Source organism: Monodon monoceros, unplaced genomic scaffold, assembly GCF_005190385.1.
Source record: "Monodon monoceros isolate NGI ecotype Baffin Bay Population unplaced genomic scaffold, NGI_Narwhal_1 Super_Scaffold_2, whole genome shotgun sequence".
In the NCBI taxonomy this organism is placed as follows: domain Eukaryota; kingdom Metazoa; phylum Chordata; class Mammalia; order Artiodactyla; family Monodontidae; genus Monodon; species Monodon monoceros.
The window spans coordinates 72,374,806-72,402,788 of record NW_021703776.1 but is presented as its reverse complement, the minus strand read 5'-3'; the positions used below and the strand labels follow the sequence as shown (position 1 = coordinate 72,402,788).

The 27,983-nt window shown below is 39.9% G+C and overlaps 1 protein-coding gene across 2 annotated transcripts in view; it reads right to left on the bottom strand.

The window, feature by feature from the left end:
- MET (MET proto-oncogene, receptor tyrosine kinase) overlaps positions 1 to 27,983 on the bottom strand; it is a 154,064-nt gene that overhangs the window by 29,651 nt on the left and 96,430 nt on the right. For both annotated transcript variants that reach the window (XM_029233407.1, XM_029233406.1), the window contains exons 12-19: positions 23,579 to 23,725; positions 21,144 to 21,300; positions 20,805 to 20,945; positions 17,540 to 17,770; positions 15,538 to 15,618; positions 12,680 to 12,861; positions 9,625 to 9,734; positions 8,250 to 8,415 (exon numbers count right to left, since the gene is read on the bottom strand). In XM_029233407.1, coding sequence (XP_029089240.1) covers positions 8,250 to 8,415; positions 9,625 to 9,734; positions 12,680 to 12,861; positions 15,538 to 15,618; positions 17,540 to 17,770; positions 20,805 to 20,945; positions 21,144 to 21,300; positions 23,579 to 23,725 — 1,215 coding nt within the window. The remainder of the gene's footprint in view (positions 1 to 8,249; positions 8,416 to 9,624; positions 9,735 to 12,679; positions 12,862 to 15,537; positions 15,619 to 17,539; positions 17,771 to 20,804; positions 20,946 to 21,143; positions 21,301 to 23,578; positions 23,726 to 27,983) is intronic.

The following is a 27,983-nucleotide window of genomic DNA, read 5'->3' as shown; positions in this document are numbered from 1 at the left end:
GCAAGTGTAGCTCGTAATACTCAGCAAGAAGGAGAATAAAGCTTGTGTTTCTGAAAGAAAGAAACCAGGTAGACACTGTGGTTGCCGATACAAATCTCCATTAATGACTTTTTCCCTTTGCCCGAGTGTGAGAACCCTTTAAGGTCACTGACTTCCCTGATCCAAATAGAGAAAACAAACTCCTTCCCAGGTGGACACTAGATAACTTTGCCCTTCAAAGTCAAAGTTTTCAATGACTAAATATCTTATGAGTCACTTCTGACAACTTCATTGTGTTAACCTTCAAGTTCCAGAATTTGCATTAGAATTTAAATCAATTTAACAAGTATCTACTGACCCTTGATGATGCACAAGTAGGTCACTGTTCAAGTTACTGGATAGGCCCCAAGGCTGATTTAACAGGGTTAAGAGTATTATGCAATTAACTGTCACACAGAACAATGAGATCTAATAACTGTGATACAGAGCAATTATAGAAAAGAGGTACAAATGTTGTGAAAAGGCAAAGGGATAATAGTGGGGTACTGAGAAAGGCTTTAGGAAGAAAGTGACAGTATAGCGGGTCTTGAGGAACAGGGAGAATATGTTAAATAGATACGTGTATTGTAAGGGCAGAAAGAGTGTTCTGGATGGAGGGAGTGGGCCCAGGGGTAAGAGTACTTGTGTGTTTTTTGGAACCATAAGGACAACAGGTCACCCTTGATGTGTGGAGTAGATGAAGGGAAGACGGATAGATAAGGTTGAAAGGGGACCATGTTTTTGAATGTTGAACGTGGGTTAAACTGAAATAGATGAGATGTGACTGGGGTCGAGCTCCAGGAGATTGCATCTGTAAACACTCTGCTTTAGACAAATAGGGGAAGCCCATCCACAACATGGAGACCAGTTAGGAGGTTTCTGAACAGGAGTAGGTGAGGGCTGCTACTGTTTACTGGCAACACAGAACCTTATGAGACTGAACTCCTGAATTAGAGTGGTGGGAAAGAGTATCGAATGAGCCTGGCATGGGTGGGTGTCATGCCCTTTAAAAAAAAGATTGTCTTATTTAATCTTTATCAACAACCCTGTAATGTAATCAGTTTTGTAGATGTTTTAAGGATGAAGAAACCAAAGTTCTGAGAGGCTGATAACTGGTGTGTGATCAGGTTTCCCTAACCAACAGCCTAAGCTATAGGACACCTGGAGGCAAATCTGCAAAAAAGGGGAAAGAGTTGGATAAGTTTATAAGGAATGATAGGGCTTGGACAATAACTGGGTATCAGAGGAGTGTTGCAGGAATCATGGGACAGAAGAGGTGAGAGGGAGGCAGTTTCCACGAACAGTCTGCATTCCAAACTCCCCATAACGGCTTGGACCGCCAGGCTCGTAGGGGGGAGGGGCAGTGAGGGAGGAGAATGATGCTGACCAAGAAGAGAGAGGCTGATGGGGGCCAGGAGAGGGAAGGGGAGAGAGAGACAAAGGGAGGGGGTGGTGTACAATACCTGTGCGTTGAGAAAGATGGACACAACATTGTAAAGCAACTATACTCCAATAAAAATTAATTGAAAAAGAGGAAAAAAAAGAATGATGGAAACAAGTCAGTTTAAGCTTCAAGACAGGAGAGTGCTGCCATTCTTGCTTATTGTGTGAATGGTCAAGTCTTTCTGAATATCTGAGCACCAGCAGTGAGCTCACCTGAAGAATCTCTGCCTCACTTTATCAAAGGTGATGCTCAAAGCAGTTATTAGAGGTGAGAGATTGTTATAAGCTATAAAAAGTGATAGAAAGGCACACTGCCAAGGCAATCAAGGAATAGACACAGCCAAATTTGAGCATTCGAGAGTAGGTAAATTGAGATACAACACAATTTATAAAAAAGCACAACTGATTAAAAAAATGGATAAATTGATAAAGTTTAACAACTGGTAAATTGATAACATTTTCAATAAAATTTAAAACTTCTGCTCTTTGAAAGATACCATTAAAAAAATGAAAAGGCAAGCCAAAGACTAGAAAAATATATTGGTAAAAACACATATCTGATAACATGTACCTGTATCCAGAATATATAAGGAACTCTCAACTCAACAGTAAAATAACAAACAACCCAATTTAAAAAACACCAGAAAGGGCTTCCCTGGTGGTGCAGTGGTTGAGAGTCCACCTGCCGATGCAGGGGACACGGGTTTGTGCCCCTGTCCGGGAGGATCCCACGTGCTGTGGAGCGGCTGGGCCCATGGGCCATGGCCGCTGGGCCTGCGCATCCGGAGCCTGTGCTCCGCGGCGGGAGAGGCCACAGCAGTGAGAGGCCCGCGTATCGCAAAAAATAAATAAATAAAAAATAAAAATTAAGGTTTGATTAAATATATTATCTTAAAAAAAAAAAAAAACACCAGAAAATAAATTCTGTAACTTAAAATATGGGGAAAAGACTTGAGTAGACGTTTCACAAAAGGTGGAATAAGGATGGCAAATAAGCACATGAAGAGACGTTTAACATCATTAGTTATTTGGGAAATACAGATTAAAAAGAAAATTAGATGCCACTACAATCTATTAGAATGGCTAAAATCCCACAAACTGAAAATGGTAAATGCTGGTGAGGATGCTGAACAACTAGAACTCTTATATATTATTGTTAGGGATATAAAATGATACTGGCACTGTGGAACAGTTGGCAGCTTCTCATAAAGTTAAACATACACTTAACATACAACCCAGTAATCTTACTTCTAGATATCTACTCAAAAGAAATAAAAATTATGTTCACACAAAAACCTTTAAGCAAATGTTACAGCAGTTATAATTATGTATAAGCAATTGCCTAAAACAGGAAAGAACTCAAATGTCCTTCAAGCAGTGAATGGATAAACACAATGTGGGACGTCTGCACAATGGAATACTACTTAGGAATAAAAAGGAGTGAATTATTCTGCTATGGAAAAGAGTATTCAAAAAATTAAAAATAAAATTACCATATGATCCAGCAAGCCTACTCCTGGGTATATATATTCAGAGGAAATTAAATCAGTATCTAGAAAAGATATTTGCACACCCATGTTCAAAGCAACATTATTCATAGTAGCCAAGAGACAGAAGCAATCTAAATGTCCATTGACAGATAAATGGATGAAGAAAATGTGGTATATATATACAATGGAGTATTATCTAGCCTTAAAAAAGGAAATCCTGTCATATGCTACAACATGGATGAAACTTGAGGACGTTATACTAAGTGAAATAAACCAGTTACAAAAATACAAATACTGTATGATTTCACTTATAATGAGGTATCTAAAGTAGTCAAACTATTAGAAATAGAAAGTAGAATGGTGGTTGCCAGAGAGGCTGGGGGGAGGGGGAAATGTGGAGTTGTTCAGTGGATACAGAGTTTCAGTTTTGCAAGATGAAGTTCTAGAGATCAGTTGCACAGCAATATGCATATAGTTAACACTACTGTACTGTACCTTAAAAATGGTTAAGATGGTCAATTTTATGTTTTTGCCACAATAAAAAAAGGAATAACTGCTGATACATTGATTCTACTGATACCTCTCAAACGCATTATGCTACGTGAAGGAGACAGACTCATATTTACTGTATGATTCCATTTATATGACATTCCAGAAAAGTTAAAACTATAGAGACAGAAAACAGACCGGTGGTTTCCAGGTCTTAGCATTAGGGCAGGGGGTTGAATACAAAGAGGCACAGGAAATTTTCCGGGATGATGACACTGTTTCATATCCTGGTTGTTGTGGTGGTGAATATACAACTGTATGCAATCTTTAAAACTTAAAGAGCTGCACAATAAAAAGGGTGAAGAATTGGTATGTTGCATAATGGTGATACCATTAATAGAAATAAAGAAGTGAGGCACTGACAGTTGGCAGGAAAGAATTTGACTTTGAACGTGGTAAATTTGTGTTGCTAATGAAAATATCTTGGAAGAGAGATTCAAAGGGGACCCTTGATGGGAATGGTTGAAATCGTTGAGAGAGGCTGACACCTGGGGACCAAAATCCTGGGGGAGAGTTGTGTGTAAGGCTGTGAGAGAAGAAAGAGAAGCTGTCAAGGTAAAGAAAACACAGCCTAAAAGCAGGAGGAAAACAAGATGGTACAGTGTCCCCCGAAACCAAAGAAGGAGGAAATTTCAAGAAGGGAGGAGTAGTTGACGATATTAAACACTGCAGAATGGTGAAGCAGGATGAAAAAGCCAGTTGGTTGAACAAGTGAGAAGTCAGTATTGACTTTAATGGAAGCATTTGTACTAAGTGTGAGACACTGTATAATACTGGGTATGAATAACTGCACACATAGAGACACTCCAATTTTGTCGGAAAGGGCTTCAAGAGTATTCAGACTTTAGCTGAACTCCATCTGGGCATTTGCAAGACAGTAGACCTTTCTACAAACAGGCAAGTTTTTGCTTGTAGGTCTCAACATACATATGGTTTATTGCATGCTTTTGGAAATGTTCCATGTCAACATTCAAAAGATTGTGCTGTCCTGGAAATGAAACTTTATGCAAATTTATCCATGCAATCAATAACCATTTTCCAAAGCAGCACTGTATGGATTACTCAGGTTCACCCTTTATGTAGTACAGTATAGTGTCTTTCAATAAGAGGGAGAAAGACATAGCACTTCGTATCTATAGAAGCCTGTGTAAATTTCTAGTCAAGTATCTGAGTGACAGCTGTTTTATAAGAAGTGCTAAACCTCCCTGCAGTGTGCGTGTATTTTTGTGGAGATAGTAGTGTGTGTACAGGGTTGTCAAAAAGCTCAGAATCCCAACTCTTGCCTTGAGCATCCAAAATTTCATCAGGCTTCTTTTGTTTTAATAACTTTGCTGAGGTATGATTTATATATCATAAAATTTGCCAATTGTAAGTGTACAGTCGAGGATGTTTAGTAAATTATATATAGTTGTGCAGCTATCATCACAATTCAGTTTTAGATCAATTACAACACCCCAGAAACTTCCCTCATGCCTGCTGGTAGTCAATCTTCGCTCCCACCTTCAGCCCCAGGCAACCGCTGATCTGTTTTCTGTCGCAATCTTTTGCCTCTTTCTAGAAATTTCACATAAATGGAATCATTCAACGTGTAATATTTTGGGTCTGCCTTCTTTCACTTGATACAATGTTTCTGAGGTTTATCCATGATGTAGCATGCATCAGTGGTTCCTCTATGTTACTGAACAGTATTATTCTGTTGTATAGATATACCATGTTTTATATACCCATTCGCCAGTTGATGGACATTAAAATCGCTCCTGGTTTTTGGACATTATGAATAACACTACTGTGAGCATTCATGTGCAAGTCTTTGTGTGGGCATATGTTTTCATGTGCTTATTAGCTAGCTCTTCATACATCTCCGTGGTAAATATCTATGTAATCTTTTGCCTATTTTTAAAAAATGGGTTATTTTGTCTTCTTATTGAGTTGTAAGAGCTGGTTCTGGCTCTTACCAGTAGTCAAGTCTGGATGAAACGTATGTTCTTTGAGGATGAGTTAATTCTCCCTACCTTACGCCTTCACTTGCCACCATCATTAATGTGTCCTCAAGCCTACCTCTCTAGCACCTGCTTTTTTCATCTTTTTCAGAGTCTTTTAGGATCAGAATCCCAGGCATTAAGCTCTAGCATGGGCTATCACATCCTCTTACCAATCTTATCCACCCTGAAGTCCCATTCCTCCACCTTGTCCTGTGATACACCTGCTCATTGAAAAGATTCCCAGTCACCCTCAACTTATTCTCTAATGACTCCCCCACTTCCTCAGGAACTGAAACTCCGCTTTCACTTAAAGACCACAACGTCTTTGAAACTCTTACCAATAGAGGCCACACCTCTCTTTCTTGCTGACTCACAGGGAGAAGGCAGATGAGTTCCCGCCTCCTAACACTGCACTCAGATCCCGGTCCCCTGTTATACCTTAAGAGCTGCCAACCCTTTCTCTTTTGCAATCTATGTCCTCCATTAACGTTATTTTCTCCCAATCTTGTTTGCTGATGTCACCAGTTAACACTTTTCCTGTTTTCAGTTGTTATCCTCAAGGACTGAGACATTAACATTTTTCTAACTCCACATATCATAGTCCTCTTGACTTATTAAAGGCAAATAGCATATTCCATCCACCACCCAGGCTCCTCAGCACACTCTAGACCAAATCACTTAGGTCATTCAGTTCCAAGACCTTTCTTGTGCACTGAGTAGCAGTGGACTCTGCTGACCATATCCCATTACTTCTTGAAACTTTCTCTTCCTCTGAGTCTCCCACCTCTCTCCTTTTCTCCCTTACTTCATGTATGTAGGTTCCTCTGAATAATTGTATTTGGACTTTCAAAAGCCTATTTCCAGCCTTGTCCTCTGCTATGGACTGAACTGTGTCCCCCCTTTCCAAATTCATATGTTAAAACTCCAACTCCCATTGTGATGGTATTTGGAGGTGGAGCCTTTGGGAGATAATTAGGTTTAGATGAGGTCATGAGGATGGGGTTAGTGCCCTTACCAGAACAAACACCAGAGAGCTTACTCTTGCTCTCTCCCTAGCATGAGGCACAGTGAAAAGGTGGCCATGTGTTTTCCTCACCGGAAGCTGACCACACTTGCACCCTGATTTCCCACTTTTACCCTCTAGAACTGCGAAAAATAAATGTCCATTGTTTAAGCCACCCAGTCTGTAATACTTTGTTATGGCAGCCCTAGTTGACTAAGACAACTAAAGAGTTTGTACAAGCTGCAGATCCACATTTCCAACTGCCTGACAGACACTTCGCCTGTATGTCCTACTCCCAAGTCAAACTCAGTATGTTCAAGGTTCAATTGGTATTTTTCCTCCTAAACCGGCTTTTGCTCCTCTGTTTCACATACTTGTAATTGCACCAGTATATAACTTTGCTCAGCTTTGACTTTCATCAATTTCTTGCTAAATATTGTTGATTCTACCTCTGAGATGCCTTTCCTTCCAACTCTTTTCTGTTCTTACAATTTCTATATTACTTCAAATTCTACCTCTCACTTTGTCTTCCTGCATCTACTCCTCTCAAAACATCTTACAGAATGAAGAAAGGCTGTAGTGTAATCTGATTCACTATAATGTTTCCACATGGCCAGAGAATAAATTCTAGACTCCCTAGTTTGCTTTCCAAGGATCTCTATGACCTACTATGAAAATATTTTTCTCAATTTATTCTCATAAGTTCCCTTTGCGCCTTCTATTTTTGCTGAATCACTGCTGCTTACTGTTTCCTTAGAACTTTACAGATTTGTATACTTTCCTGCCCCTTTGCCTCACCTGGATTGGCATTTTTAATTTCATTGTCCATCATTCCATCCTCCTTTAAGGCCCATTTCAAGCACCACCTCCTCCACCAGGTGAAAGGGCAGTGTGGTAGATTTGGCTGCCCAGGTGAGTCTGCCCATGGTCTTGCCTACCCTCATAGCTCAGGTGCACGCCTTTAGAAGCTTGTTCTGTGACAGGAGGATGACCATTGCAGATAAAGGAGGGCACTTTTCTAGCTAGGCCCACACTGCTAGACGTGCCTCAGTTACAGCTTCTTCTGCCCTTGAGCTATGAGTGGCTGGACTAATCCCAGTCTACTTTGTGTGAGTTAGTGACGGACATGCCGTCCCATTCCTGCTGAGCAAAAGCTCCTGGAGGACAGGGTTCATACCTGGTTCAGCTCTGGGCTTCCCAAGGACTTAACGTGCTATTCTTCTGGACAAATGTTTCCGAATAAATGAATGAATTTATGGAAACATACTATGGGTACCTGTTAGACAGTCAAGCCCGTTTTTACTTCTGAAGAAAACTGAAATTAGTGGTGCTGAAGGTATCTTTTTTTTTTTTTTTTAAATTAACTTCCTGGGACTTCCCTGGTGGTGCGGTGGTTAAGAATCCCCCTGCCAATGCAGGGGACACATGTTCGAGCCCTGGCCCGGGAATATCCCACATGTCGCGGAGCAACTAAGCCTGTGCGCCACAACTACTGAGCCCACATGCCACAACTACTGAAGTCCGCGTGCCTAGAGCCCATGCTCCGCAACAAGAGAAGCCACCGCAATGAGAGGCCCATGCACCACACCGAAGAGCGGCGCCTGCTCACAGCAACTAGAGAAAGCCTGCGTGCAACAACGAAGACCCAACGCAGCCAAAAATAGAAATTAATTAATTAATTAATAAAAAATTAAGTTCCCATAAAACTACTAAAAAAGTTAGGCATGAAAGTAAAAGAGGAGGTTGGGGTGATCAATACGTTACCACATCTGACTTGGTGGTAAATTTCTGAGTTTGCAGGCTCTCTAAAGCCATCCACTTCACCGGCAGTTTTGCACCTGTTTTGTTGTGTACGCTATAGTATTCCTTATCATACACGTCTCTGGCAAGGCCAAAATCAGCAACTTTGACAGTAAATTTTTCATCCAGCCTACAGAAAGAACAAAAATTATTACTGGTGGCTGAAATAGAATAATTTACAGTGATGCTGAATCTCTAAAGATTAGAATAAGGGACTTCAGTATTTGAAATCCATAACTTCTGAAGGGAGGGCTTCATCTGGCCTGTTTTGACTAACACTAAATTACAATGGAATTCTTGAATAAAAATGCTTGACATTTACATTTTAAATTCAACAGACCAAGGAAAGAGATTATAAATGATGTGGCATAAGAAAATCTTTTTTGCTTTCATGTAGATCTGGAGAAGTAGTAAAATTGGCCACCCTCCCAGCTTTCCTTGGTTGCTAAATCGAGTATGCCAACTGACTACCCAAAGCAATCACTAATTTTCACTTGCCAGCTTATTAGCAATACTTAGTTTTATGGGGGAGATATGAGAGGGGACTGTTATTTTCCTTTTTCATTCTCAGTGGGCTAGGCTAGTACGTACAACTCTTATGTTCCGCCAGTGAGGTAATAGAGAAAAACGATACATAGTAAAGCATCTAGGAAAACAGCAAGGTTCAACAAAAATCAATTTCTTCTATCTGAGGCTATGTATCTTTTGTTTAAGCTGGCTTTTATGTTGTTACATTGACCAAAACCAAGGTAGGAAATTAATAGCACAGTTCTTTCATTCACACGTACCATGAGCCATGAATCAGTGCCATGTAAGGGAAAGCACAAATCAACTACAAACTGTTGACTGTTGTATTATACAGCCCAGGCAGACAGACACAAATAAAGTTCTTTGTATATTCATTCCCAAATACCATTTTTGGTAGGGTTTCTGCAGGCTGACTTCAAATCCACTCTTGGGAAGTTACAATATGTTGGTATTTGTGTTACCAGCCCTCTCCTTTTCACTGTAAAATGCTGAAGATCAAATTCTCCCTCCCAAAAACTAATGCAGTGTGAAACCACAACACTGGGGGCTATGGGTGGGAAGGAAAAAGAAAAGCAAGAGCACACAACAGCTGTTTAAGACCCCCTCTGGAGAATTCCTTTTAAATTCTGTTTGATATAGCCTGAAAGCCCCGCCTACATCCCCAGTGCTTACATATCGATTTAAAACTGTAACGGAACTAACGGACTTTTGCATGAGAAGAGAAAACATCCTCTCTAGCCTTGAACAGTGGAAAACAGATTCCTCCTTGTCACTTAATTTGGACTGCAGGCACAGAGATTCTTCTACTTACATACAGTTTCTTGCAGCCAAGTCTCTGTGGACAAACTTTTTGCTTGCAAGATATTTCATGCCTTTGGCTACTTGAAGACCAAAGCCAATAAGATCTTTCACAGTGGGGTTCTGTAATCAAAGAGAATTGGAAACGCATAAACTAAGCATTTACTGTTCTAGCTATGATCTCAGAATTATGAAATGTTTATAAGAATGACCTTGTTTCAAATAATAACTTGTGCCCTGTTGATAACAGCAATAATTTATTAAGTATCTGTTATTTGCAAAGTACCATGCTAGATGTTTTTATAAACTCTGGCTAATCCTTATATACTCACGTCTGTGATATGGGCTCCATTTTCCAGATGGGGAACTGGAGGTGTTTTAAAATGTAGGTTTTATTATTATTTAGGTGTGGTAAGGCCAGCAGATGGGAAATTGCCATCGAAAAGGCTGTTACTCACAACTCCCAAGAGGAGGAGGCATGCCATGTCATACAAGGCCACTCAGGGAAGCACCAGGGTTGGTTAAGGAGGCAGAGGGAGCAAGGGGAAAACACAAGCAAGAGTCTGTACTGTGGTTTCTGTGGGAAGGAATGGGTGAAGCAGGCTTAGAATTGGCTGGTTTGAATAATTTCAGTGGGCTCTGGGGTATAGGGACTGTCCCTAGTAGTCTGGTACCTGGTCTTGAAGTGATTGGGGCAGGTGGATAATGTCCCAGAGTGTGAGAGCACTTTAAAGGAGGTGGCTGGGGTATGGGCTCTGGAGTGGTTGGTTTGGTGATGAAAGGCATGCTCTTTGAAGGTGAGTTGTTTAATACCTCTGGGAATTTGCTAGTCCTGGGAGGGGCAGTCTCTCCAGGGTCAGAATGTCCCTACAAGTCAGAGCATCAGAAATACACGGTTAATACAGGACGTTCCCAGAAAAATAAACCACCCCAAACCACTCAGATGCTAAGTTGTGGAGTTAGGGTTTTAACCTAAATCTGTTAGACTCCAAAGCCCACACTGTAGTGAAATCAATCACATCAGAAGCCCTCCTACTGGTACTGAAGCACCAGTGGCCTGGACCCACACAGAGAACAGGAAATCTCATTCTCCATAAGCTCAACACACAAAATTGGATGGACAGAGTAATGCCTTTAGAACCTATGAGAACTGTATCTGAAATCACATAGATGTCACTGTGGCTGATAGCCCTACTGGTGCCTGGCCATCAGGAACAGGATATCTCTTCTTCAGCAGCCACTGTGGAGTTTGTGAACTTAAGAGGCAGACAGTGGGGACTCTGAAAGGAGGGCTACAGCCCTCCTTGATGCATACAGCATGTGGAGAGGCCATTTCCTGTGTTTTAGGCTTCTCTAAGACATATCTGTTAGTGGTTGTAGTAAGTATAGACTCCTTGGACTATAAAAGGCCATGATACTGTATAATACGAAATCTCTATCATGCTTTAACCCTGGGGGAATAATACCTAGAGAAGATGGCATATCCAACCAGATGAACTCATCAGGGTAATGGCAAGAGTTAGAGTGGAAAAGTGGGTATGGTAAGGCCAAAGCTCTGTGCTTTGTAAGGTAAATTCATCTTATTTGCAAAAATTCACTGCCAGGGAATATTTTATTCTTTTGACTGAATACAAAATATTTCTTTACTGTCCTAGAGCTTATTTCCTCCGAGAACCTGACCTCATGTTTATGAAGCTGTTGATCAAGAGTAAAGCTACTCCATAACTCCCAAAGAGGCCTGATCACAGGAGCCAAGAAGCAGCCAGGGGCCATCTGTGACTTCAGTTCTGGAGACTCCTTCTTCCCTCCCTGGTCCTGGTCTGGCCATTGTTTGCTCAGCCTTTAGGAATCAGCATAAATGTCACTTAGAAAACCCTCATTTGCAAGCATCTAAGAACCTCTTTTGTAACCCTGAGCTCATTCATTCAACAAATATCTCCTAAGAGTCTATGTGCCAAACACTATTTTAGGTGTTACTGCTACAGCAGTGAACAAAATACACAAAATTAGCTACCTTCATGTGCTTGAATTCTAATGGGATGTGTGTGTGTGTGTGTGTGTATACATATATTATTTATTTATTGCCTAGTAGAGCACTGTTCAATAGAAATATAATACAAGCCACATATGTAATTAAAGTTTTTCTAATAGTCACATTAAAAAATTAAAAAGAAACAAGCAAAATTAATTTTCACAATATATTTTTCAACACAGCACATCCCAAATATCATTTCAACATGTAATCAGTATAAACAATTATTGATGAGATATTTTACTTTCTTTTTTTATACTAAATATTCAAAACCTGGGATGTATTCTATACTTACAGCACATCTCAGTTTGGACTAGCCACATTCACGTGTGGCTTGTGGCCACAGTATTGGATAACTCAGGCCTAGTGTATGATATGAGGGTAAGTGTGATGAAGAAAAACAAAGCAGAGGAGAGGAGCAAGAAAGAAGGCATGAGGGTGTGGTGGTCAGCTGCAACTTCAGACAGGTCAGGGAGGCTTCATTTTGAAGATGACATTACAGCAAAAAGCTGAAGTTGATGACTGAGATATGTGGATATTTTGGGGAAGAGTAGCCCAGGCAGAGAGAATAGCAAGTGCAAAGGTCCTGAGGTAGAAGAGTGGGTGGCAAGTTTGAAAAATAGTAAGAGACCCATTTATAATTAATTTTCGATGTATTTCTTCCTTCTAAGGTTAAAAATCCTTGAAAGCTGAGGCTCATTCTGGCTCTACGTCTCCTGTGTGGTACTTTTTCTGGCATATAGTAGGTACTCAAAGATGAGTACCTATCCAGCAGATGGTACAGCAAGGATGTTGCAGTGCAGGTAAGAATCAATGCCCCCAGGAGACCCTTCTAAGTATCACTATCTTCCTACTAGGATAGAAGATTTTGAGGAACCAGCGAATTGAATTGGCCTCTGTCCATTTGAATGGTGCAAACATTTTATATGTGCTTCTTTGGCTAAAAGCTTTTAAAAAGGTTCAAAACAGGCACATTTTGGAAGACTCGTTGGCTTACAGCTAGTTCATGAATTAGTAAGTTTGGTAATATACTTACGTGAGTCTCATTTCTAATGAAATTTCGAAGATCCCCATGTTTCATGTATGGTAGGACCACCAGTGGAGACCCCTCACTTCGAAGGCAGATTCCCAAGAGCGAGAGAACATTGGGATGACTAAAATCTTTCATGATGATTCCCTCGGTCAGAAATTGGGAAACTTCTCCTATGTCAGTGATTCCTGAGAAAGCCAGCAGTGGAGACATTAACCTCATTACAGGGACAACGATTACTTTGTCAAGTTCAGAGAGGGAGAGCAATGGAATGTAAAACCATTGGGCTACATCTTGCCCTGATGCCTTATCATCAGAGTGTTTCTTTACAATACTTCTGAGTGAATGATGTCACCTGTGCTGCACTTTTTTTTTTTTTAAATTTTATTTTTGGCTGCGTTGGGTCTTCATTGATGCGCACGGGCTTTCTCTAGTTTTGGCGAGGAGGGGCTGCTCTTCATTGCGGTGCACAGCCTTCTCATTGCAATGACTTTGCTTGTTGCGGAGAATGGGCTCTAGGTGTGCGGGCTTCAGTAGTTGTGGCATGTGGGCTCAGTAGTTGTGGTGCACGGGCTTAGTTGCTCCACAGCATGTGGGATCTTCCCTGACCAGGGCTCGAACCTGTGTCCCCTGCATTGGCAGGTGGATTCTTAACCACTGCACCACCAGGGAAGTCCCTGTGCTAAACCTTTAAGTCACCACCTGTACCTGTTTTTGTAAGAGTCTAGCAATCTGTTTGTTTCATGCAGAACCATAGTTTGTCTCTTACAGAAAAAGGAGACGGAAGCAGGCCAGTCCATTTCTGTAGTGATTGTCTAGGGCAGGGGTTGGCAAACTTGTCTGTAAAGGGCCAGATAGTAAATATTTTTGGCTTTGTAAGCCTTATGGTCTCTGTTGCAAATACTCAACTCTTGCCATTCAGCGCAAAAGCAGCCACAGACAATAGTGGCTGAGTCTCAATAAACTTTATTTATGAAAACAGGCAGCAGGCCATAGTTTTCCAATCCCTGGAGTAGGAGGATTTGAAGACCAAACGTTGTCTATGGTATCTAAGTAGACTATTTTGTTATAATAGTTTCTAATCATTTCCAGATAGAGATCCCGAGGGCCTGACAATAGTCAGCACTAATAAAGAGTTAACAACCTTTAATTTATTAATCTGATTAGTATCAGTGTCAGTGATGATATTCTTCTACAAATGCAATGCATTCCAAGACCTGGAAGTCCTTCTGGACCAAACAGAGATCAGCACACACCAGGGACAGAGAAAGATTTGTTGGCATTAGGACTGTTCTGAGTACAACTGGCAGGGGTACTCTTTAGTGAGGCAAACTTATTGACAGTTATACTTAATCCATCACAGTTTGTAGTTAGATTTCATATAAACTGTCCCTCTAATTACCTTGTGGTTAGCCTTTCAAAAAAATGAACCATACAGAACACTGCTCAGCATGGAGATTTATGTTTAAAAAAGCTGAAATATTTCTGGCAATAATGTATCTTGTAAGAAAACCTTTCACGTGTGCATTGAAAGCTTATTAATTCCAATATAAATCTGTAATATATCTTGTTAACATTTTTTCAGGCTGCCTCAAACTATGAGCAGAAATTTAGAAATGGGGGTAGAAAAGGCAAGCACACTGACCTGACATGTGAGACCTGTCAGCAAAGGTGGAGCCAGGAAAGCTCTAGTATGAGGAGTATATTGGGTTGTACAAGACAGTAATTTATGCCATAATTATGGCTCTGGGTCTTTAATAAAGTCTTAGTTTATGTTTGGAAGCATTCCATGTTTCTTTTCTCTTTTTTTTTAAGCAAAGTTTAATAACATGCATACATGGGAGAGACCCAGGAAAACTGAGTAACTCCAGCATTCCCTGCTTCTTAAAAAGAGTATGCATTCCATTTTAAAAAGATTTTCTCAATAGCAGATAATATTAAAAAATATATGTCTAGCACTAAAAGAGGGTAAGTATCACTTGTTAAGGAAGTACATTTATGTGGAATACCTCATTCACCAAAAATGTGGATAAACGAGATATTACCACATTTACAATTTTTCAATTTTCTGCTGGCATATTTTTTTCCTGTTTTCTTATTTCATTTTTTATCTTTTTGATGGAAGTCATGGTTAAAAAATAATTATAGTAATATCTCTGGGTAAAATGAGTCATTATTACTGTATGTGCCAACATGCTTCCCATAGTTTCCATAAATATCACTTGTAAAACAAATATTATAAGCCAAACATATTTAAATGATACTTAGGCTCATCCAAGAACCTCATTTCTCCTTCATTCTTACTTATGAGGGCTCTGAGGGATAATTTCTGAGGAAACATTTCAATAAGAATTTTTAAAAATAAATTTATTTATATATATATATATTTTTTAAATTTTTGGCTGCATTGGGTCTTCGTTGCTGCATGCGGGCTTTCTCTAGTTGTGGCCAGTGGGGACTGCTCTTCATTGCGGTGCGCGGGCTTCTCATTGCGGTGGCTTCTCTTGTTGCGGAGCACAGGCTCTAGGCGCGCGGGCTTCAGTAGTTGTGGCTGCAGGCTCTAGAGCACAGTCTCAGTAGTTGTGGCACACAGGCTTAGTTGCTCCGTGGCATGTGGGATCTTCCCGGACCAGGGCTTGAACCCGTGTCCCCTGCATTGGCAGGCAGATTCTTAACCACTGCGCCACCAGGGAAGTCCCATCAATAAGAATTTAGATCAAACGAATTTTCAGGATTAGATCCATAATTCCAGCAGTTGCTGATTTTTCCACAAGGGAAAGTGTAAATCAACGTTTTATTATGAACTATTTATTAGTTTGCAAACCACAAAAGTGTACTCCACTGTTAAATAAAATATAACTTACTATTCAAGGATTTCACAGCACAGTGAATTTTCTTATCATCGTTGTCCAACAAAGTCCCATGATATACACACCCGAAATGTCCTACATGAAAGAGGGAACTTAGTTAGTGCCACATTACTTTTAATTGTGCAATATTATTTATTAAGCTCTTCATGATCTTCATTTCTCTTTTTTTCCTACATGGAAAAAAAGTGCATTGTTTCTTATGCTTTTGATTAACAATACCACTATTAGTGTGTGTTTGTGAAATATGTATACGTAATTAATTTCACCCAAAGATACAAGCAATATGATTATTTAATACATGGTAAATATTTAGGTGATGTAACTGTTATTAAAGGTTAACATAATAAAATATTCAACCACAGTGGAACCACTGAAAACAGGAGTAACATCTGCCTCATAAAAGAAACATTAGTTTTAAGGATGAAATAACATCTTTTAAATATGAAAAATGAAGTTTTACCCACATAAAGAAATACAATAAAATAAGCTCCCTATATTCCAATAAACTGAAATGAAATAAAAATGTCACCATTAGAAATAAGATTAGCATTACAGAATAAGGATTTCCCCCTTTAGTCACCAGTTAGTTTGTAATTCAGGTTGGCAGAAATTGAAAGGCAATCGCCCAAATGAAGCAAATTCACTCTGAGTCATTTCATCTAGTTCTCTGGTTTTAGCCACATCACTTTCCCAATGGTAGCCTTTCATCCAGTGGCAGTAATTTTCCCCAGAGGTGCCAAATGTCTGATAGCTGTGTAAGTCATTAAGTTGTCTAGCTGGCCAAGACCCCCTGAGTGCCTAGCATGTGAGTGTTGGGCATTAGTCTACTCTCTTGTAATGCAAAGATGACTAAATAAATGCTCTTGAGGGCTCACGTTCTACTGGGGAAAGCATATAAATAAATAATAGTTAATACTTATAAAATCATTCATGATTATTACTTTATAAGAGAGATAATTGCCATTTTTAGCACCTTTCATGACAAAATACTAATTTTACAATATGTAGAATTAGAACATAATTAGTGAAGCCACACACTCTAAAACTGGTACAATTACTAGGATTTACAGGCTGGTAAAAGAACTATATATTACTCTGATGTGAAACATGTTTGTTAACAGCGAAGCTGCTATTTGGGAAGGGGAGCATGCTAAGGATTAAAATCTGGAGTATGTGATAGAGGAATGTGTTGATGCTTTCACAGGAAAATGGGAAGGCCTCGTGAACACAAAAGGCAAATTGTCCCATCAGCTTCTTCTGCGTCATGCTGGCTGATGTCTCTGCTACCTCTTGCAGCGTACACTGAATAAAGAGGGATCAGAGGCCATTCAGTATTAAAGGTAAAAGCTTTTTAGAAAAAAAGGGAAGAGTGGAGTTCATTTCCTGGCTTCCGGTTGGTTTCTTTTCCTGCTCACTATTTCCTCAAACACTGTACACGCTAGCTGTTATTGCTGCTCTGGCTGGCTTATTACAAATATTCATTCCTCTTTGTATAAAGAAATTGGAGTGCATTGTAGAGATGATGTATGTTGCTTCAGATCAAGGGAAGGCTATAAATTCCCTGTCTCCTGATGCTGTCCAGCAGTATACAAACTGCTATAAACCAGGACTTCATAGAGTTAGTCACTATTCTCAGGGTAGAGAAAGACTGGAAGGAGATAGGAGTAAAAATATTGGAACTTAACAGAATGATTTTTAGAAGGAAGTAAAAGGCACGTTTCAAGAAATTATAGTTGTCATTATGAAAAAGGTGAGGGAGGAATGTATTTATTTCTAATACGTTTGGGAGATTATCAAGTTGTCTCCATGCACAGGGACAAATCCCCATGGATGTGATTTGCAGGGCTGTATGTCTGCAGAACAGAAATCAAGTGCACTTGTTATCACTGCTCTGTCAGTTGCTTTCACCATTGTCTAATTCCTAATCTGCAAAGGCAGAAGATAAAATGCTTACTGGAAAATCGTGTTTAACAAAAAGCTGAGTGGAAATACTTACCTCTTCCTATGACTTCATTGAAATGCACAATCAGGCTGCTTGGCCCAATCACTACATGCTGAACTGCCTGGACCAGCTCTGGATTTAGAGCACTGAGGTCAATGTGGACAGTATTTTGCAGTAATGGACTGGATATATCAGAGTCCCCACTAGTTAGGATGGGGGATAGGTCTGTCAGAGGATACTGCACTTGTCTGCATGACCCATTCTGAGATGAGTTAGGAAACTGGTCTGCAAGATAAAGCAAAATTATTAGAAACAATAGTGAGACCTCACTTAGTGGGGACTGCAACAGGGGCAGCAAATTGAATTAATAACAAAACCAAAGTTTAAATTTAAATTTAAAGAAATGATGGTTGTATCATTGAATGAGGCTAGGAAAAACCCTTACAAAGGAACTGGTTTAATAAAATTGGGAAAAGATACAGGTATGCGTGTGTGTGTTTAAAAAAATTTATTGATTCTCTTTTAAGAATATTAAGCAGTAACTTTGAAAGCTTGTTTTCCCTCTTCATTTCCTTAGACATTTCTCTTTTTATGTACAGCAAAAAGCCAAGCTTGAGATTTGTTTTTTAATATACTATATTCTTAAGAATGCAAAGCAGCAAAAATAGTAAGCAACTGCCTGGCTCCCACAAAAATCCAACCCAACTATAAGAAAATGAAAAAAGATGCCTTTTGAGAGACTAGTGTTTATTAATGGAATGAATTAGTATTACTCAAAACCTATGTGGATTCCTGGTCAATGAAAAATATGTAAAGTGAAATATTATATATCTATATCTCTCTCTATAAATATGCACCCATACACCCAAACGACTAGAAATATGCAATGGCTAAAATTTCAGAACTGAAAGTTTTTCACATTCGTGGTAAGTTCTCCATACTGTGGTGATGGCAGCAGATCTAGTGTTATCACTCTTTAGAGAAAGAAGATTAGAATTGGGTTAGTGTGCCATTCTCATTGCTTACTTGAGGACACTTGGAAAGGGATCAGATCAGCATTCCTGATCTTTATAACCAAAACGGTAAGAGCCTCAAGCAAGGTTCCCTTTTTCTAGGTGAAATTTTTCCATTTCAGGGGTAGGGAATTATGGGGCTGAGAATACATTTCTTAATGCCAGATAAGGCAAAAAAGCCACCAGTTGCTTTGCCCTTTCCAATGGGAATGCATACATGTCAAGGAGAGGGCATTATACTGGCAGCAACTGACTTGAAGACAAACTAGGCTGGGTATTGAAATGTATTAGTATATAACACAGGGAGAGGGCAGAGGCTTATGAGGGGGTCCCCATTAGCACCAAAAGAAAATATTGTTTGTTTGCAAAGGAGCAGGAAAATCAGAACTTAAGAGAGGGTCATTAAAAAGAAAGTTGATGGTACCCTAAGTATTCCTAAGCCCACTTAAACATGTTTAGTATCTGCCACATTGGAAGTTTGGTTAATACATCAATTTGGCCAGAGCAGTAAATTTCAACAGTGGTTCCAGAAAAGCTTTGGGACCACCTGTAGTTATAGTAATCACTAGCTGGAAATGAGACAGATGCAACCTTAAAAGAAGGATGTAGAACATCAGGGGAGTGCTTGAGATGTTGGATGGGTGAGGGAAGGAAGGAGCCTAGCTGGGTGTCTGTTCCTTTAATTCCAGAGTCAGGGTTTCCAAACCTTTCCTAGGGGATGGAAATGCAGATGAACCTCTCTAAACTCAGTTCCTTTGCCTTCACTTCTCAAACCTTTGCACCTAGAGATCAGGGTTCTAAATTTTCAGAGGTGCAGAGATTAAGGGAAATCCTTGATGAGGCACAGGAAAAAATCCTCTGGCATAGAAATTGTACTGACCTTTGGGCTAAGTTCAAACATGCACACAAACCAATTTAAACCATCAGTGTGTGATTCTGGTCTGACACACAGAGAATTCTAGGTCTGCATGAAAGACTGATAAGGATGTTGTCCCCACCGCACACAGAGAGAGAAGCTCTGTAGGTGCCTCTTTATTAGGTGCTGGCTGTGCATTTCCTCATTATTCTCTCTGGATAACTTTCTTTTGCCTATTTTATTTTTCCATATCTCCAAGGAGTAGGTTCAATGTAGGAAAGAGGATGAAACTCAAGTTTCTTAGCAATAATGACAGAGGTCTGGTGAGTAATGAGGTTGAAGGAAGATTAAATATGCTTCTTTAAAAAAATTACTTGTGAATTTTAAAGATCTCAAATTAGAGCCATTAAATGTGAATATAAAATAATAAACAGATCTAAATTTCAAAACTATAAACTGGATTTGATTTGTCCATGTTGTTAAGGGCTTGGATTCTTAAAGGTAAAGGGAGTCATGTGGGAAAAGACAATATTAACAGTGTCTATAGAACATCTCTATAGAACTAACATAAACTTGAAAAAGTAAGAGGCAGTAAGTGTTGAAAAAGTTAAAATGTTAAGTGACTCATTGCTCTTGTACTTGTTTTGATGAGCAACTTCTAAGTTTTGCAGTATCCTCAACTGTCTGTGACTCATTTTATTTATCCACTGGTAAATATTCAACCAGGAAAATGCTTGTACTTGACTCACGTCCTGTAACTTCTGAAGATAATGGAGCAGATACAATACAGACATTTTGCTTTTACCAGGAGATTTTAAATAAAACAATGTGAAATGCTCTGGCTAATCTGACAATTATTAGGTCTAATGTTTTGCAAAACAGATGATGTTAACCCTCCCTTTTAAATAGCATAATTGAAGGTTTTTATTGGATAAGACTCAAAATATATTCAAGTCCTGGGATGCTGTGGGTAAAAGGCTGAGTACTAACAGTTCATTGAGAATCCTTCAAAGGAGGGCTAAAAGTATAATTTAAATGTTTGAGGATCAACGGGTAAAAAAATGTAGCTGTACCAACTTCTATTTCAATAAATATACGTTTCCTATCTTAACTCTTCCTGGGTTGTTAAAGAGAGCTTCACAATTTTTTAGCATTGCACTCAGATGATAAACACCTTATCTTTGCTCAAATGATTTTAAAATGAACCTTTTTGTGAGAACAGAACTTAAAGACTCTAAAAATCTCATACAACATGTAAATGAGTTCATTTTAAAATAAGAGCCGTGTAACTCTGTGTCAAATTAAATACTTCTTTGGCCAAAGAAGAGGTGAATACTTCTTTTATATTTTTATAAAAATATAAAGGCAAAACCAAAAATAAACAACAATGCCACACAACACACTGAGGTATATGTATAGGTATTTCTCTGAACAATAAACTGAAGTATACCTTCTGGAAAAGTAGCTCGGTAGTCTACAGATTCATTTGAAACCATTTCTGTAGTTGGGCTTACACTTCGGGCACTTACAAGCCTATCCAAATGAGGAGTGTGTACTCTTGCATCATAGCGAACTAATTCACTGCCCAGATCTTAAAACAGAAAGAGAGAAAGAGCTCGTTAAAGACTTGGCTATCATGGATCCCAGTAGACTTTGACCCAGTGACCAGAACTCGTGGGTTTTATGGATTGCATTAAGACCGCACACATGAATCTATGACAATTTTAAACTGTAACGACTGTATTCTTAAGGCAACTCCTTTAAAACAAACAATAACCAAAAAATGCACCTTTAATTTGCTTTCTCCTTTTCAGCCACAGGAAAAGCCCAAGTAATAATAAGAGTATTATTGATATTGAGACAACACCAACAATCAGTCCTGTGAAATTCTGATCTGGTTGAACTATCACTTTTCCAAGGACGGTTGAGGAAATTGCTTGCTTCCACTAAAAATGACAAATAAAAGTCAGAATTTAGCCATGATAGATACAAAATACACTACACAGTTGAATCACAGTCTCCCTGGGCTCAAAATACTACCTGGTTATTACCGTTCTAGAAGTAGCATAACTGCCTTCAGAGTATTAAGACACTCCTCAATTCTGTTTCAGTGTTCAAATAATTAGGGGCTACTAATCACTTAAGTACTTACATTATGTATAGCTGCTTGTACTTATAACTAGGTATTAGGGGGTAAAAAAATAAAAATCAGTCTCTGACCTTGAGGAACCGAAGTATGAAAGGGAGACAAACACAAAAATATATGATTATAGTACCCTGTGGTATGTACTGTAGAAGTATGAACATATAGTAAGAAAAAGAGACAACAGGACATTAATTCTGTCCTGGAGGGTAGGGTAGAGGACACAGGAGACTCCCCATAAGTAGTTATCATATTATTATTATGATGGGATAATAAAGTCTCAGAATATTTTTATTTCAGTTTTGATACATAGAAGAAGTCTTTGACGTTCCTTCCACCTCTAACATGGTATGATTTTTAGGATTTCTGGTCCTTTTAATTCCAAACTCTGATCTCATGATTCAGCCTTCTTTTTTTTTAATTAATTAATTAATTAATTTTAGGTATTTTTGGCTGTGTTGGGTCTTCGTTTCTGTGTGAGGGCTTTCTCTTGTTGTGGCCAGCGGGGGCTACTCTTCATCGCGGTGCGCGGGCCTCTCACTGTTGCGGCCTCTCTCGTTGCGGAGCACAGGCTCCAGACGCGCAGGCTCAGTAGTTGTGGCTCACGGGGCCAGTTGCTCCGCGGCATGTGGGATCTTCCCAGACCAGGGCTCGAACCCGTGTCCCCTGTATTGGCAGGCAGATTCTCAACCACTGCACCACCAGGGAAGCCCCAGCCTTCTTTGATTTTTCAATTTTTTCATACATTCCCATTTCATAACTTTTTGGAAAACTTCAGGAACCCTTTAAAAATCACACATTCTGGGCTTCCCTGGTGGCGCAGTGGTTGAGAGTCCGCCTGCCGATGCAGGGGACACGGGTTCGTGCCCCGGTTCGGGAGGATCCCACATGCCACGGAGCGGCTGGGCCCGTGAGCCATGGCCGCTGAGCCTGCGCGTCCAGAGCCTGTTGTTCCGCAACGGGAGAGGCCACAACAGTGAGAGCCCCGCGTACCGCAAAAAAAAAAAAAAAAAAATCACACATTCTTGGATAAACAAAATGTGGTATATCTATACAGTGGAATATTATTCAGCCTTATGTGGTGTATCTATACAGTGGAATATTATTCAGCCTTAAAAAGGAATGAAGTTCTGACACGTGCTACAACATGGATCAACCTTGAAAACTTGCTAAGTAGAATAAGCCAGACACAAAAGGACAAATATTATATGATTTCACTTATACAAAATGTCTAGAGTAGGCAAATTCATAAAGACAGAAAGTAGATTAGAGGTTACCAGGGGCTGGGGAAGAGGAGGGATTGTGACAGTACTATTGAATGGTTCCAGAGGTTCTGTTTAGGGTGATGAAAAAGTTTTGGAATTCGACAGTGGTGACGGTTGCACAACACTGTGAATGTAATTAATGCCACTGAGTTGTACACTAAAAAATGATTAAAATGGTAAATTTTATATGTATTTTACCATAATTTAAAAAATTAATAATGTAATATACCTAAAACCACTGAACTGTATACTTTAAATGTATAAACTGTATGGTATGTGAATTAATCTCAATAAAGCTGTTAAAAAAAAAGAATGAAAAAAAAATCACGCACTCCGGTTCCCAGTTATCGGATTTAGCTGTTTACATGAAAGAAGTTACTGTAAAATAGTTTAATTCTTATTTTACTTCATCCAGTGCATACATATTCTCTTACTTATGGGTCTCTGCATTTGAGATCACTGTAGCAGGCAGTAGTTTGTTGGCTCTGGCCTCTTGGAGTGGTGAGAGGTGGGGAAAGGGCCCTATTGAATGTGTCCTTATCCCTCCTGAGAATTACAGAAAATTTCAGCAAGAACGTGGCATGATGGAGAGGAGCGTGTCCAGCAAGGACTTTTGAGGTCTACCCTTTGAAGCTTGGGAAGGAGACAGTGCAACAAAAACCTCACTATTTCTAAAATAACAACTAAGAAGCAAGGCTGAGATGATGAGCTAAAGCCAACAGACAAATGAGCTTTAATGATTTATGTCAAGCCTGCAAGTGACATAATTACGCTGGCATCTTTATTTACATCATGAGAGGAAAGCAGGAATCCCACCTCTATATTTAGTTCGCTGTTCAATTTCAGCAGGTCATTGGGGACCGTACATAAAACGGCTTCAGAATGTGACTGTATATTCTCACAGCTCTTATTTCCAACTTTTAACACTTCACCTTTAACTGCTTCAGGGTCAATATCGTTTCCCTGGAAGAGAAAAAGGAGCTTGTTACCACCTCACAGTTTTGCAGGAATGCAAACAATTGTGAAGGAATATAAATATACCGCAAACACAGGCCATGTTGTTTACCAAGGCACATGATTTTCTGACACTCTTTTTTTTTTTTTTTTTTTTTGCGGTACGCGGGCCTCTCACTGTTGTGGCCTCTACCGTTGAGGAGCACAGGCTCCGGACTCGCAGGCTCAGCGGCCATGGCTCACGGGCCCAGCCGCTCTGCGGCAGGCGGGATCTTCCCAGACCGGGTCACGAACCCGCATCTCTTGCATCGGCAGGTGGACTCTCAACCACTGCGCCACCAGGGAAGCCCATGATTACATTATTTTGAACAATTATATAGTTACATGAAGGCTTTAAAAACATTCTTCAATTTGACATATTTAGTTAATTGAAGTCACCATTAGGTATTTAAAATATCACTGTTTTGTTGAAGAAACCAATAATTAGCCTTGGTAAAGAAGTGGCACAATTTCTCATATGAAGACTTAATGAGTATGGCTATTTATTTATTATTTTAAAATTTTATTTATTTTATTTTTATTATTTATTTTTTGGCGTTGGGTCTTCGTTGCTGCACGTGGGCTTTCTCTAGTTGCGGCGAGTGGGGCTCCTCTTTGTTGCCGTGGGCAGGCTTCTCACTGCGGTGGCTTCTCTTGTTGCAGAGCACGGGCTCTAGGCGAATGGTTTTCAGTAGTTGTGGCTCGCGGGTTCTAGAGCGCAGGCTCCGTACTTGTGGCGCACGGGCTTAGTTGCTCCACGGCATGTGGGATCTTCCCGAACCAGGGCTTGAACCTGCGTCCCCTGCATTGGCAGGCAGATTCTTAGCCACTGCACCACCAGGGAAGTCCAAGTATGGTTAATTTTTAAAAAGTTATTATTTTGAGGAGAGAGAGATATCAAAACTTATTAGCATTTTTCTTAGGGACAAAGAGCAGCCAGTAACAAATACAGTACTGCTACTTTGTTTCCCACTTTGTTTTACATGACCTTTAACACTTGGCAAACTAGTTTTACATACATTGTCTCATATGGATCTCGATAGATTGCTAGGTCAAATATTATTCTCGGAAAAGAAGCTGGAAGAAAATACTTCTTTCTAACATGAATTTGGAGTTAAAAAAAAATGGATATAGACAAACTCTATCCTTACGATATTTCTAGAGGCAGTATGTGTACTCCATTGAACCAGGTCAGCCCCACAGGGCAAGTCAACGTAGAAGCACATAAATCTAATAAGTCACCTTGGGGCTTCAAATGACAACTTGTTGGTTAGGACTGAGGAGGGCTAAGGCATTGGCTCACATACTGGAGGAAATTCAGGGAATGACAAAGGAAAGAGATTAAAGAGCTGGAGGGCTTGATTTATGAGGGAATGACTAAAATGTGTCTTGCTTGCTTAGATAATGATGAAGGCTGGGGGAAGGGATGAACATACTGCGTTTACATTTCCAATACTCCTTTTAGGCTCAGGGCTGCCTAGGATGTTGCATAAAAGCTTATCTAAAACAAAAACAGGTCACAAAGCTGAACAACGAAACCCCTTTTCATTTGTGCCTACTAAGAAAGGCATAATAATTAGTGACTTACATAAGAAATTAATATCAGCTTTATATGTATAGTGACTATTTTACTTTTTTAAAATTTATCTTATTTATTTATTTTTGGCTGCGTCGGGTCTTTGTTGCTGCATGAGGGCTTTCTCTAGTTGCAACGAGCGGGGGATACTCTTAGTTGCGGTGCACGTGCTTCTCATTGCGGTGGCTCCTCTTGTTGTGGAGCACGGGCTCTAGGCACGCAGGCTTCGGTAGTTGTGGCGCACAGGCTTTGTTGCTCCGCGGCATGTGGGATCTTCCCGGTCCAGGGCTCGAACCTGTGTCCCCTGCCTTGACAGGCGGATTCCTAACCACTGCACCACCAGGGAAGCCCTGTACAGTGATTATTTTAAAAATTTACAATCCAAGATATCAAATAACTGATACTGGAAGCCCACTACTATATAACAGAGGGGACCGAATCAGGAAAAAAAAAAGGTATAGGCTGGTTTTTGTCACTTAAAATAAACAGCTTTATCGAGCTGTGGAAAAAAATGTTTATGTTTAGAAATTTTATTATTTACTTTTTATTATTTAATATTAGCTATTATTAAATAGTAGAACATATTTACACAGTAATGCATAGGTTTTTAAATAAAGCAAAATAAAAGGAGCTTTCTGGTCTTTAATCCCCTACACCCATAGAGCCATTTAGAGTTATAATTATCTCATTTTATCCTGCAAAGACACTTCCCTGAGGTAGGTATTATGGTCATTCCTGCTTTACACATTGAGAACTAAGGTTCAAGAAGGGACCTGGTCGTGAAGCAAATCAATTCCATTTAATACAAATCTACTTACCATCTACTACTGTGTGTTAGACAAAACTCTGTAATATAAAGATGAGTAAGAGTTTCTTCCCCTCACTATAATGTTTAAATGAATATATTTCTAAAGTGAAAAATTGTTACTCCTCTGTCATATCAGGATGTCCCTTGTCCATTTCCTCTGAACTCTGGCCAGGTATGACATGTTTCTATCTAGGACTCAGGCCTGGGAACCCATGTCTGAGCTGGCTACAGAGCAGAGCCGATAGGAGTGGAAGTGGGTAGGATTTGAAAAATAGCATTATAACAGGCAGGGTCTTGCAAGTTTTCATGACTCCAGGGGGCCACAATGTTGAGTCTGGGAAAGTCAGTTAAGGCCATGGAGGGGATGGTAGCAGGACTCAGCCAGGCCACGGTCCAGGGAGGCTGGCAATAGAAAGTCAGTGAGGTGGGGTGGTGGTGGACGGACATTTACACTTTATCCAGAGGATATGAGCCCCCTCAGCTTGGGAACTAGGCCAAAGACCCATGACAGAAAGCTTCAAAACTAACTCCACAGGACATTAACAGGCATTTGGGGAAAAAAGCTCCCAGGTCTTTTGAGGAAAGCTGGATGAACCAAAATTAAACTGGTTTCTTCATTGGCTACTTGGGGCACTGGGATACCACAGGTACTGTCTATGTGCCCTGGAATATGGGTTTTTTTCCCCCACAGAATGCATATTAAAGTGTGTAGCACAGGGAAATACAGTTGACCCCTGAATAACGTGGGGGGTTAGGGGCACTGACCCCCGTGTAGTTGAAAATCCACGTATAACTTCACAGTCAGCCCTCTGTATCTGAGGTTCTGTAACCACAGATTCAATCAACCATGGATCACGTAGGACTATAGTATGTATTTATTGAAAAAAATCCGCGTATAGTGGACCTGCACAGTTCAAACCTGTGATGTTCAAGGGTCAACTGTACTAGTTTATGAGCACCATCAATAAGAATAGGTCTTGACACTGGACCAAATGACCTCTAAGAAAACAGCCCTTCATTTCTACCCTGTCTGGAGACAGAACTGGCCTCACGGTGGTTGTGAATGGGTTTGGGCCTGCAATTGAAGGTATCTTAGTCAGAAGTGGGAGGAAGACAAAACTCTAGCTGGCTCTGGGCAGCAGGTAGACTGAGTTAGCTCAGAACTACTCTCCCTTCTAGATCCTTCTGATGCCCAGAAACTGACACAGGCCTCTAGCTGAGCTCTCAACCTTTGCTCTTATGCTCCTAGTATCGTAGCCTGAGTCCCTGTTCCCTGACTTAGATGATCTTCCTGCTGCTTTTCCTGTTTTAGCCAACTTCTCCAAACTGGACTTCTGAAGCATCTCTATTACCATGTATATCTATATGCTCTAGAATAAGATGAAGCCCCAGGGCAGTGTCAGGCAGTCCTAGTTCCAGCATTAAATACTGTGCTTCTCTAGTTTCCATAAAATATGATCATGAACAAAGAGTCATATAAGATAATTAGGAAAAAATTCAGGGTTCCTTTCAACAGAATTGAAGTTTAGATATTTTTAGAGTTTAGAGCTATTTCACTTAAAGGATTGTATAGCTATCCGTGTACCGTATGATAAAAAATTTCTCTATTATGAAAGGTATTTTGGTATACATGAAATGAAAGTTAATATGAAAGCCTTTGTAACGTAGTGGAAAGAAGACCAAATCTGGAATCAAGAAATTTGAGTGTGAGCCCTAGTTATGCTGTTTGCTCCCTAGATGACCCAAAACAAATTACCTAATCTTTCTAAACATCTGTTTACTTATCTACAAATGGGGATGATTATCACTGACCTCCCAACCTCACAAGTCCACATGAGTCTCAA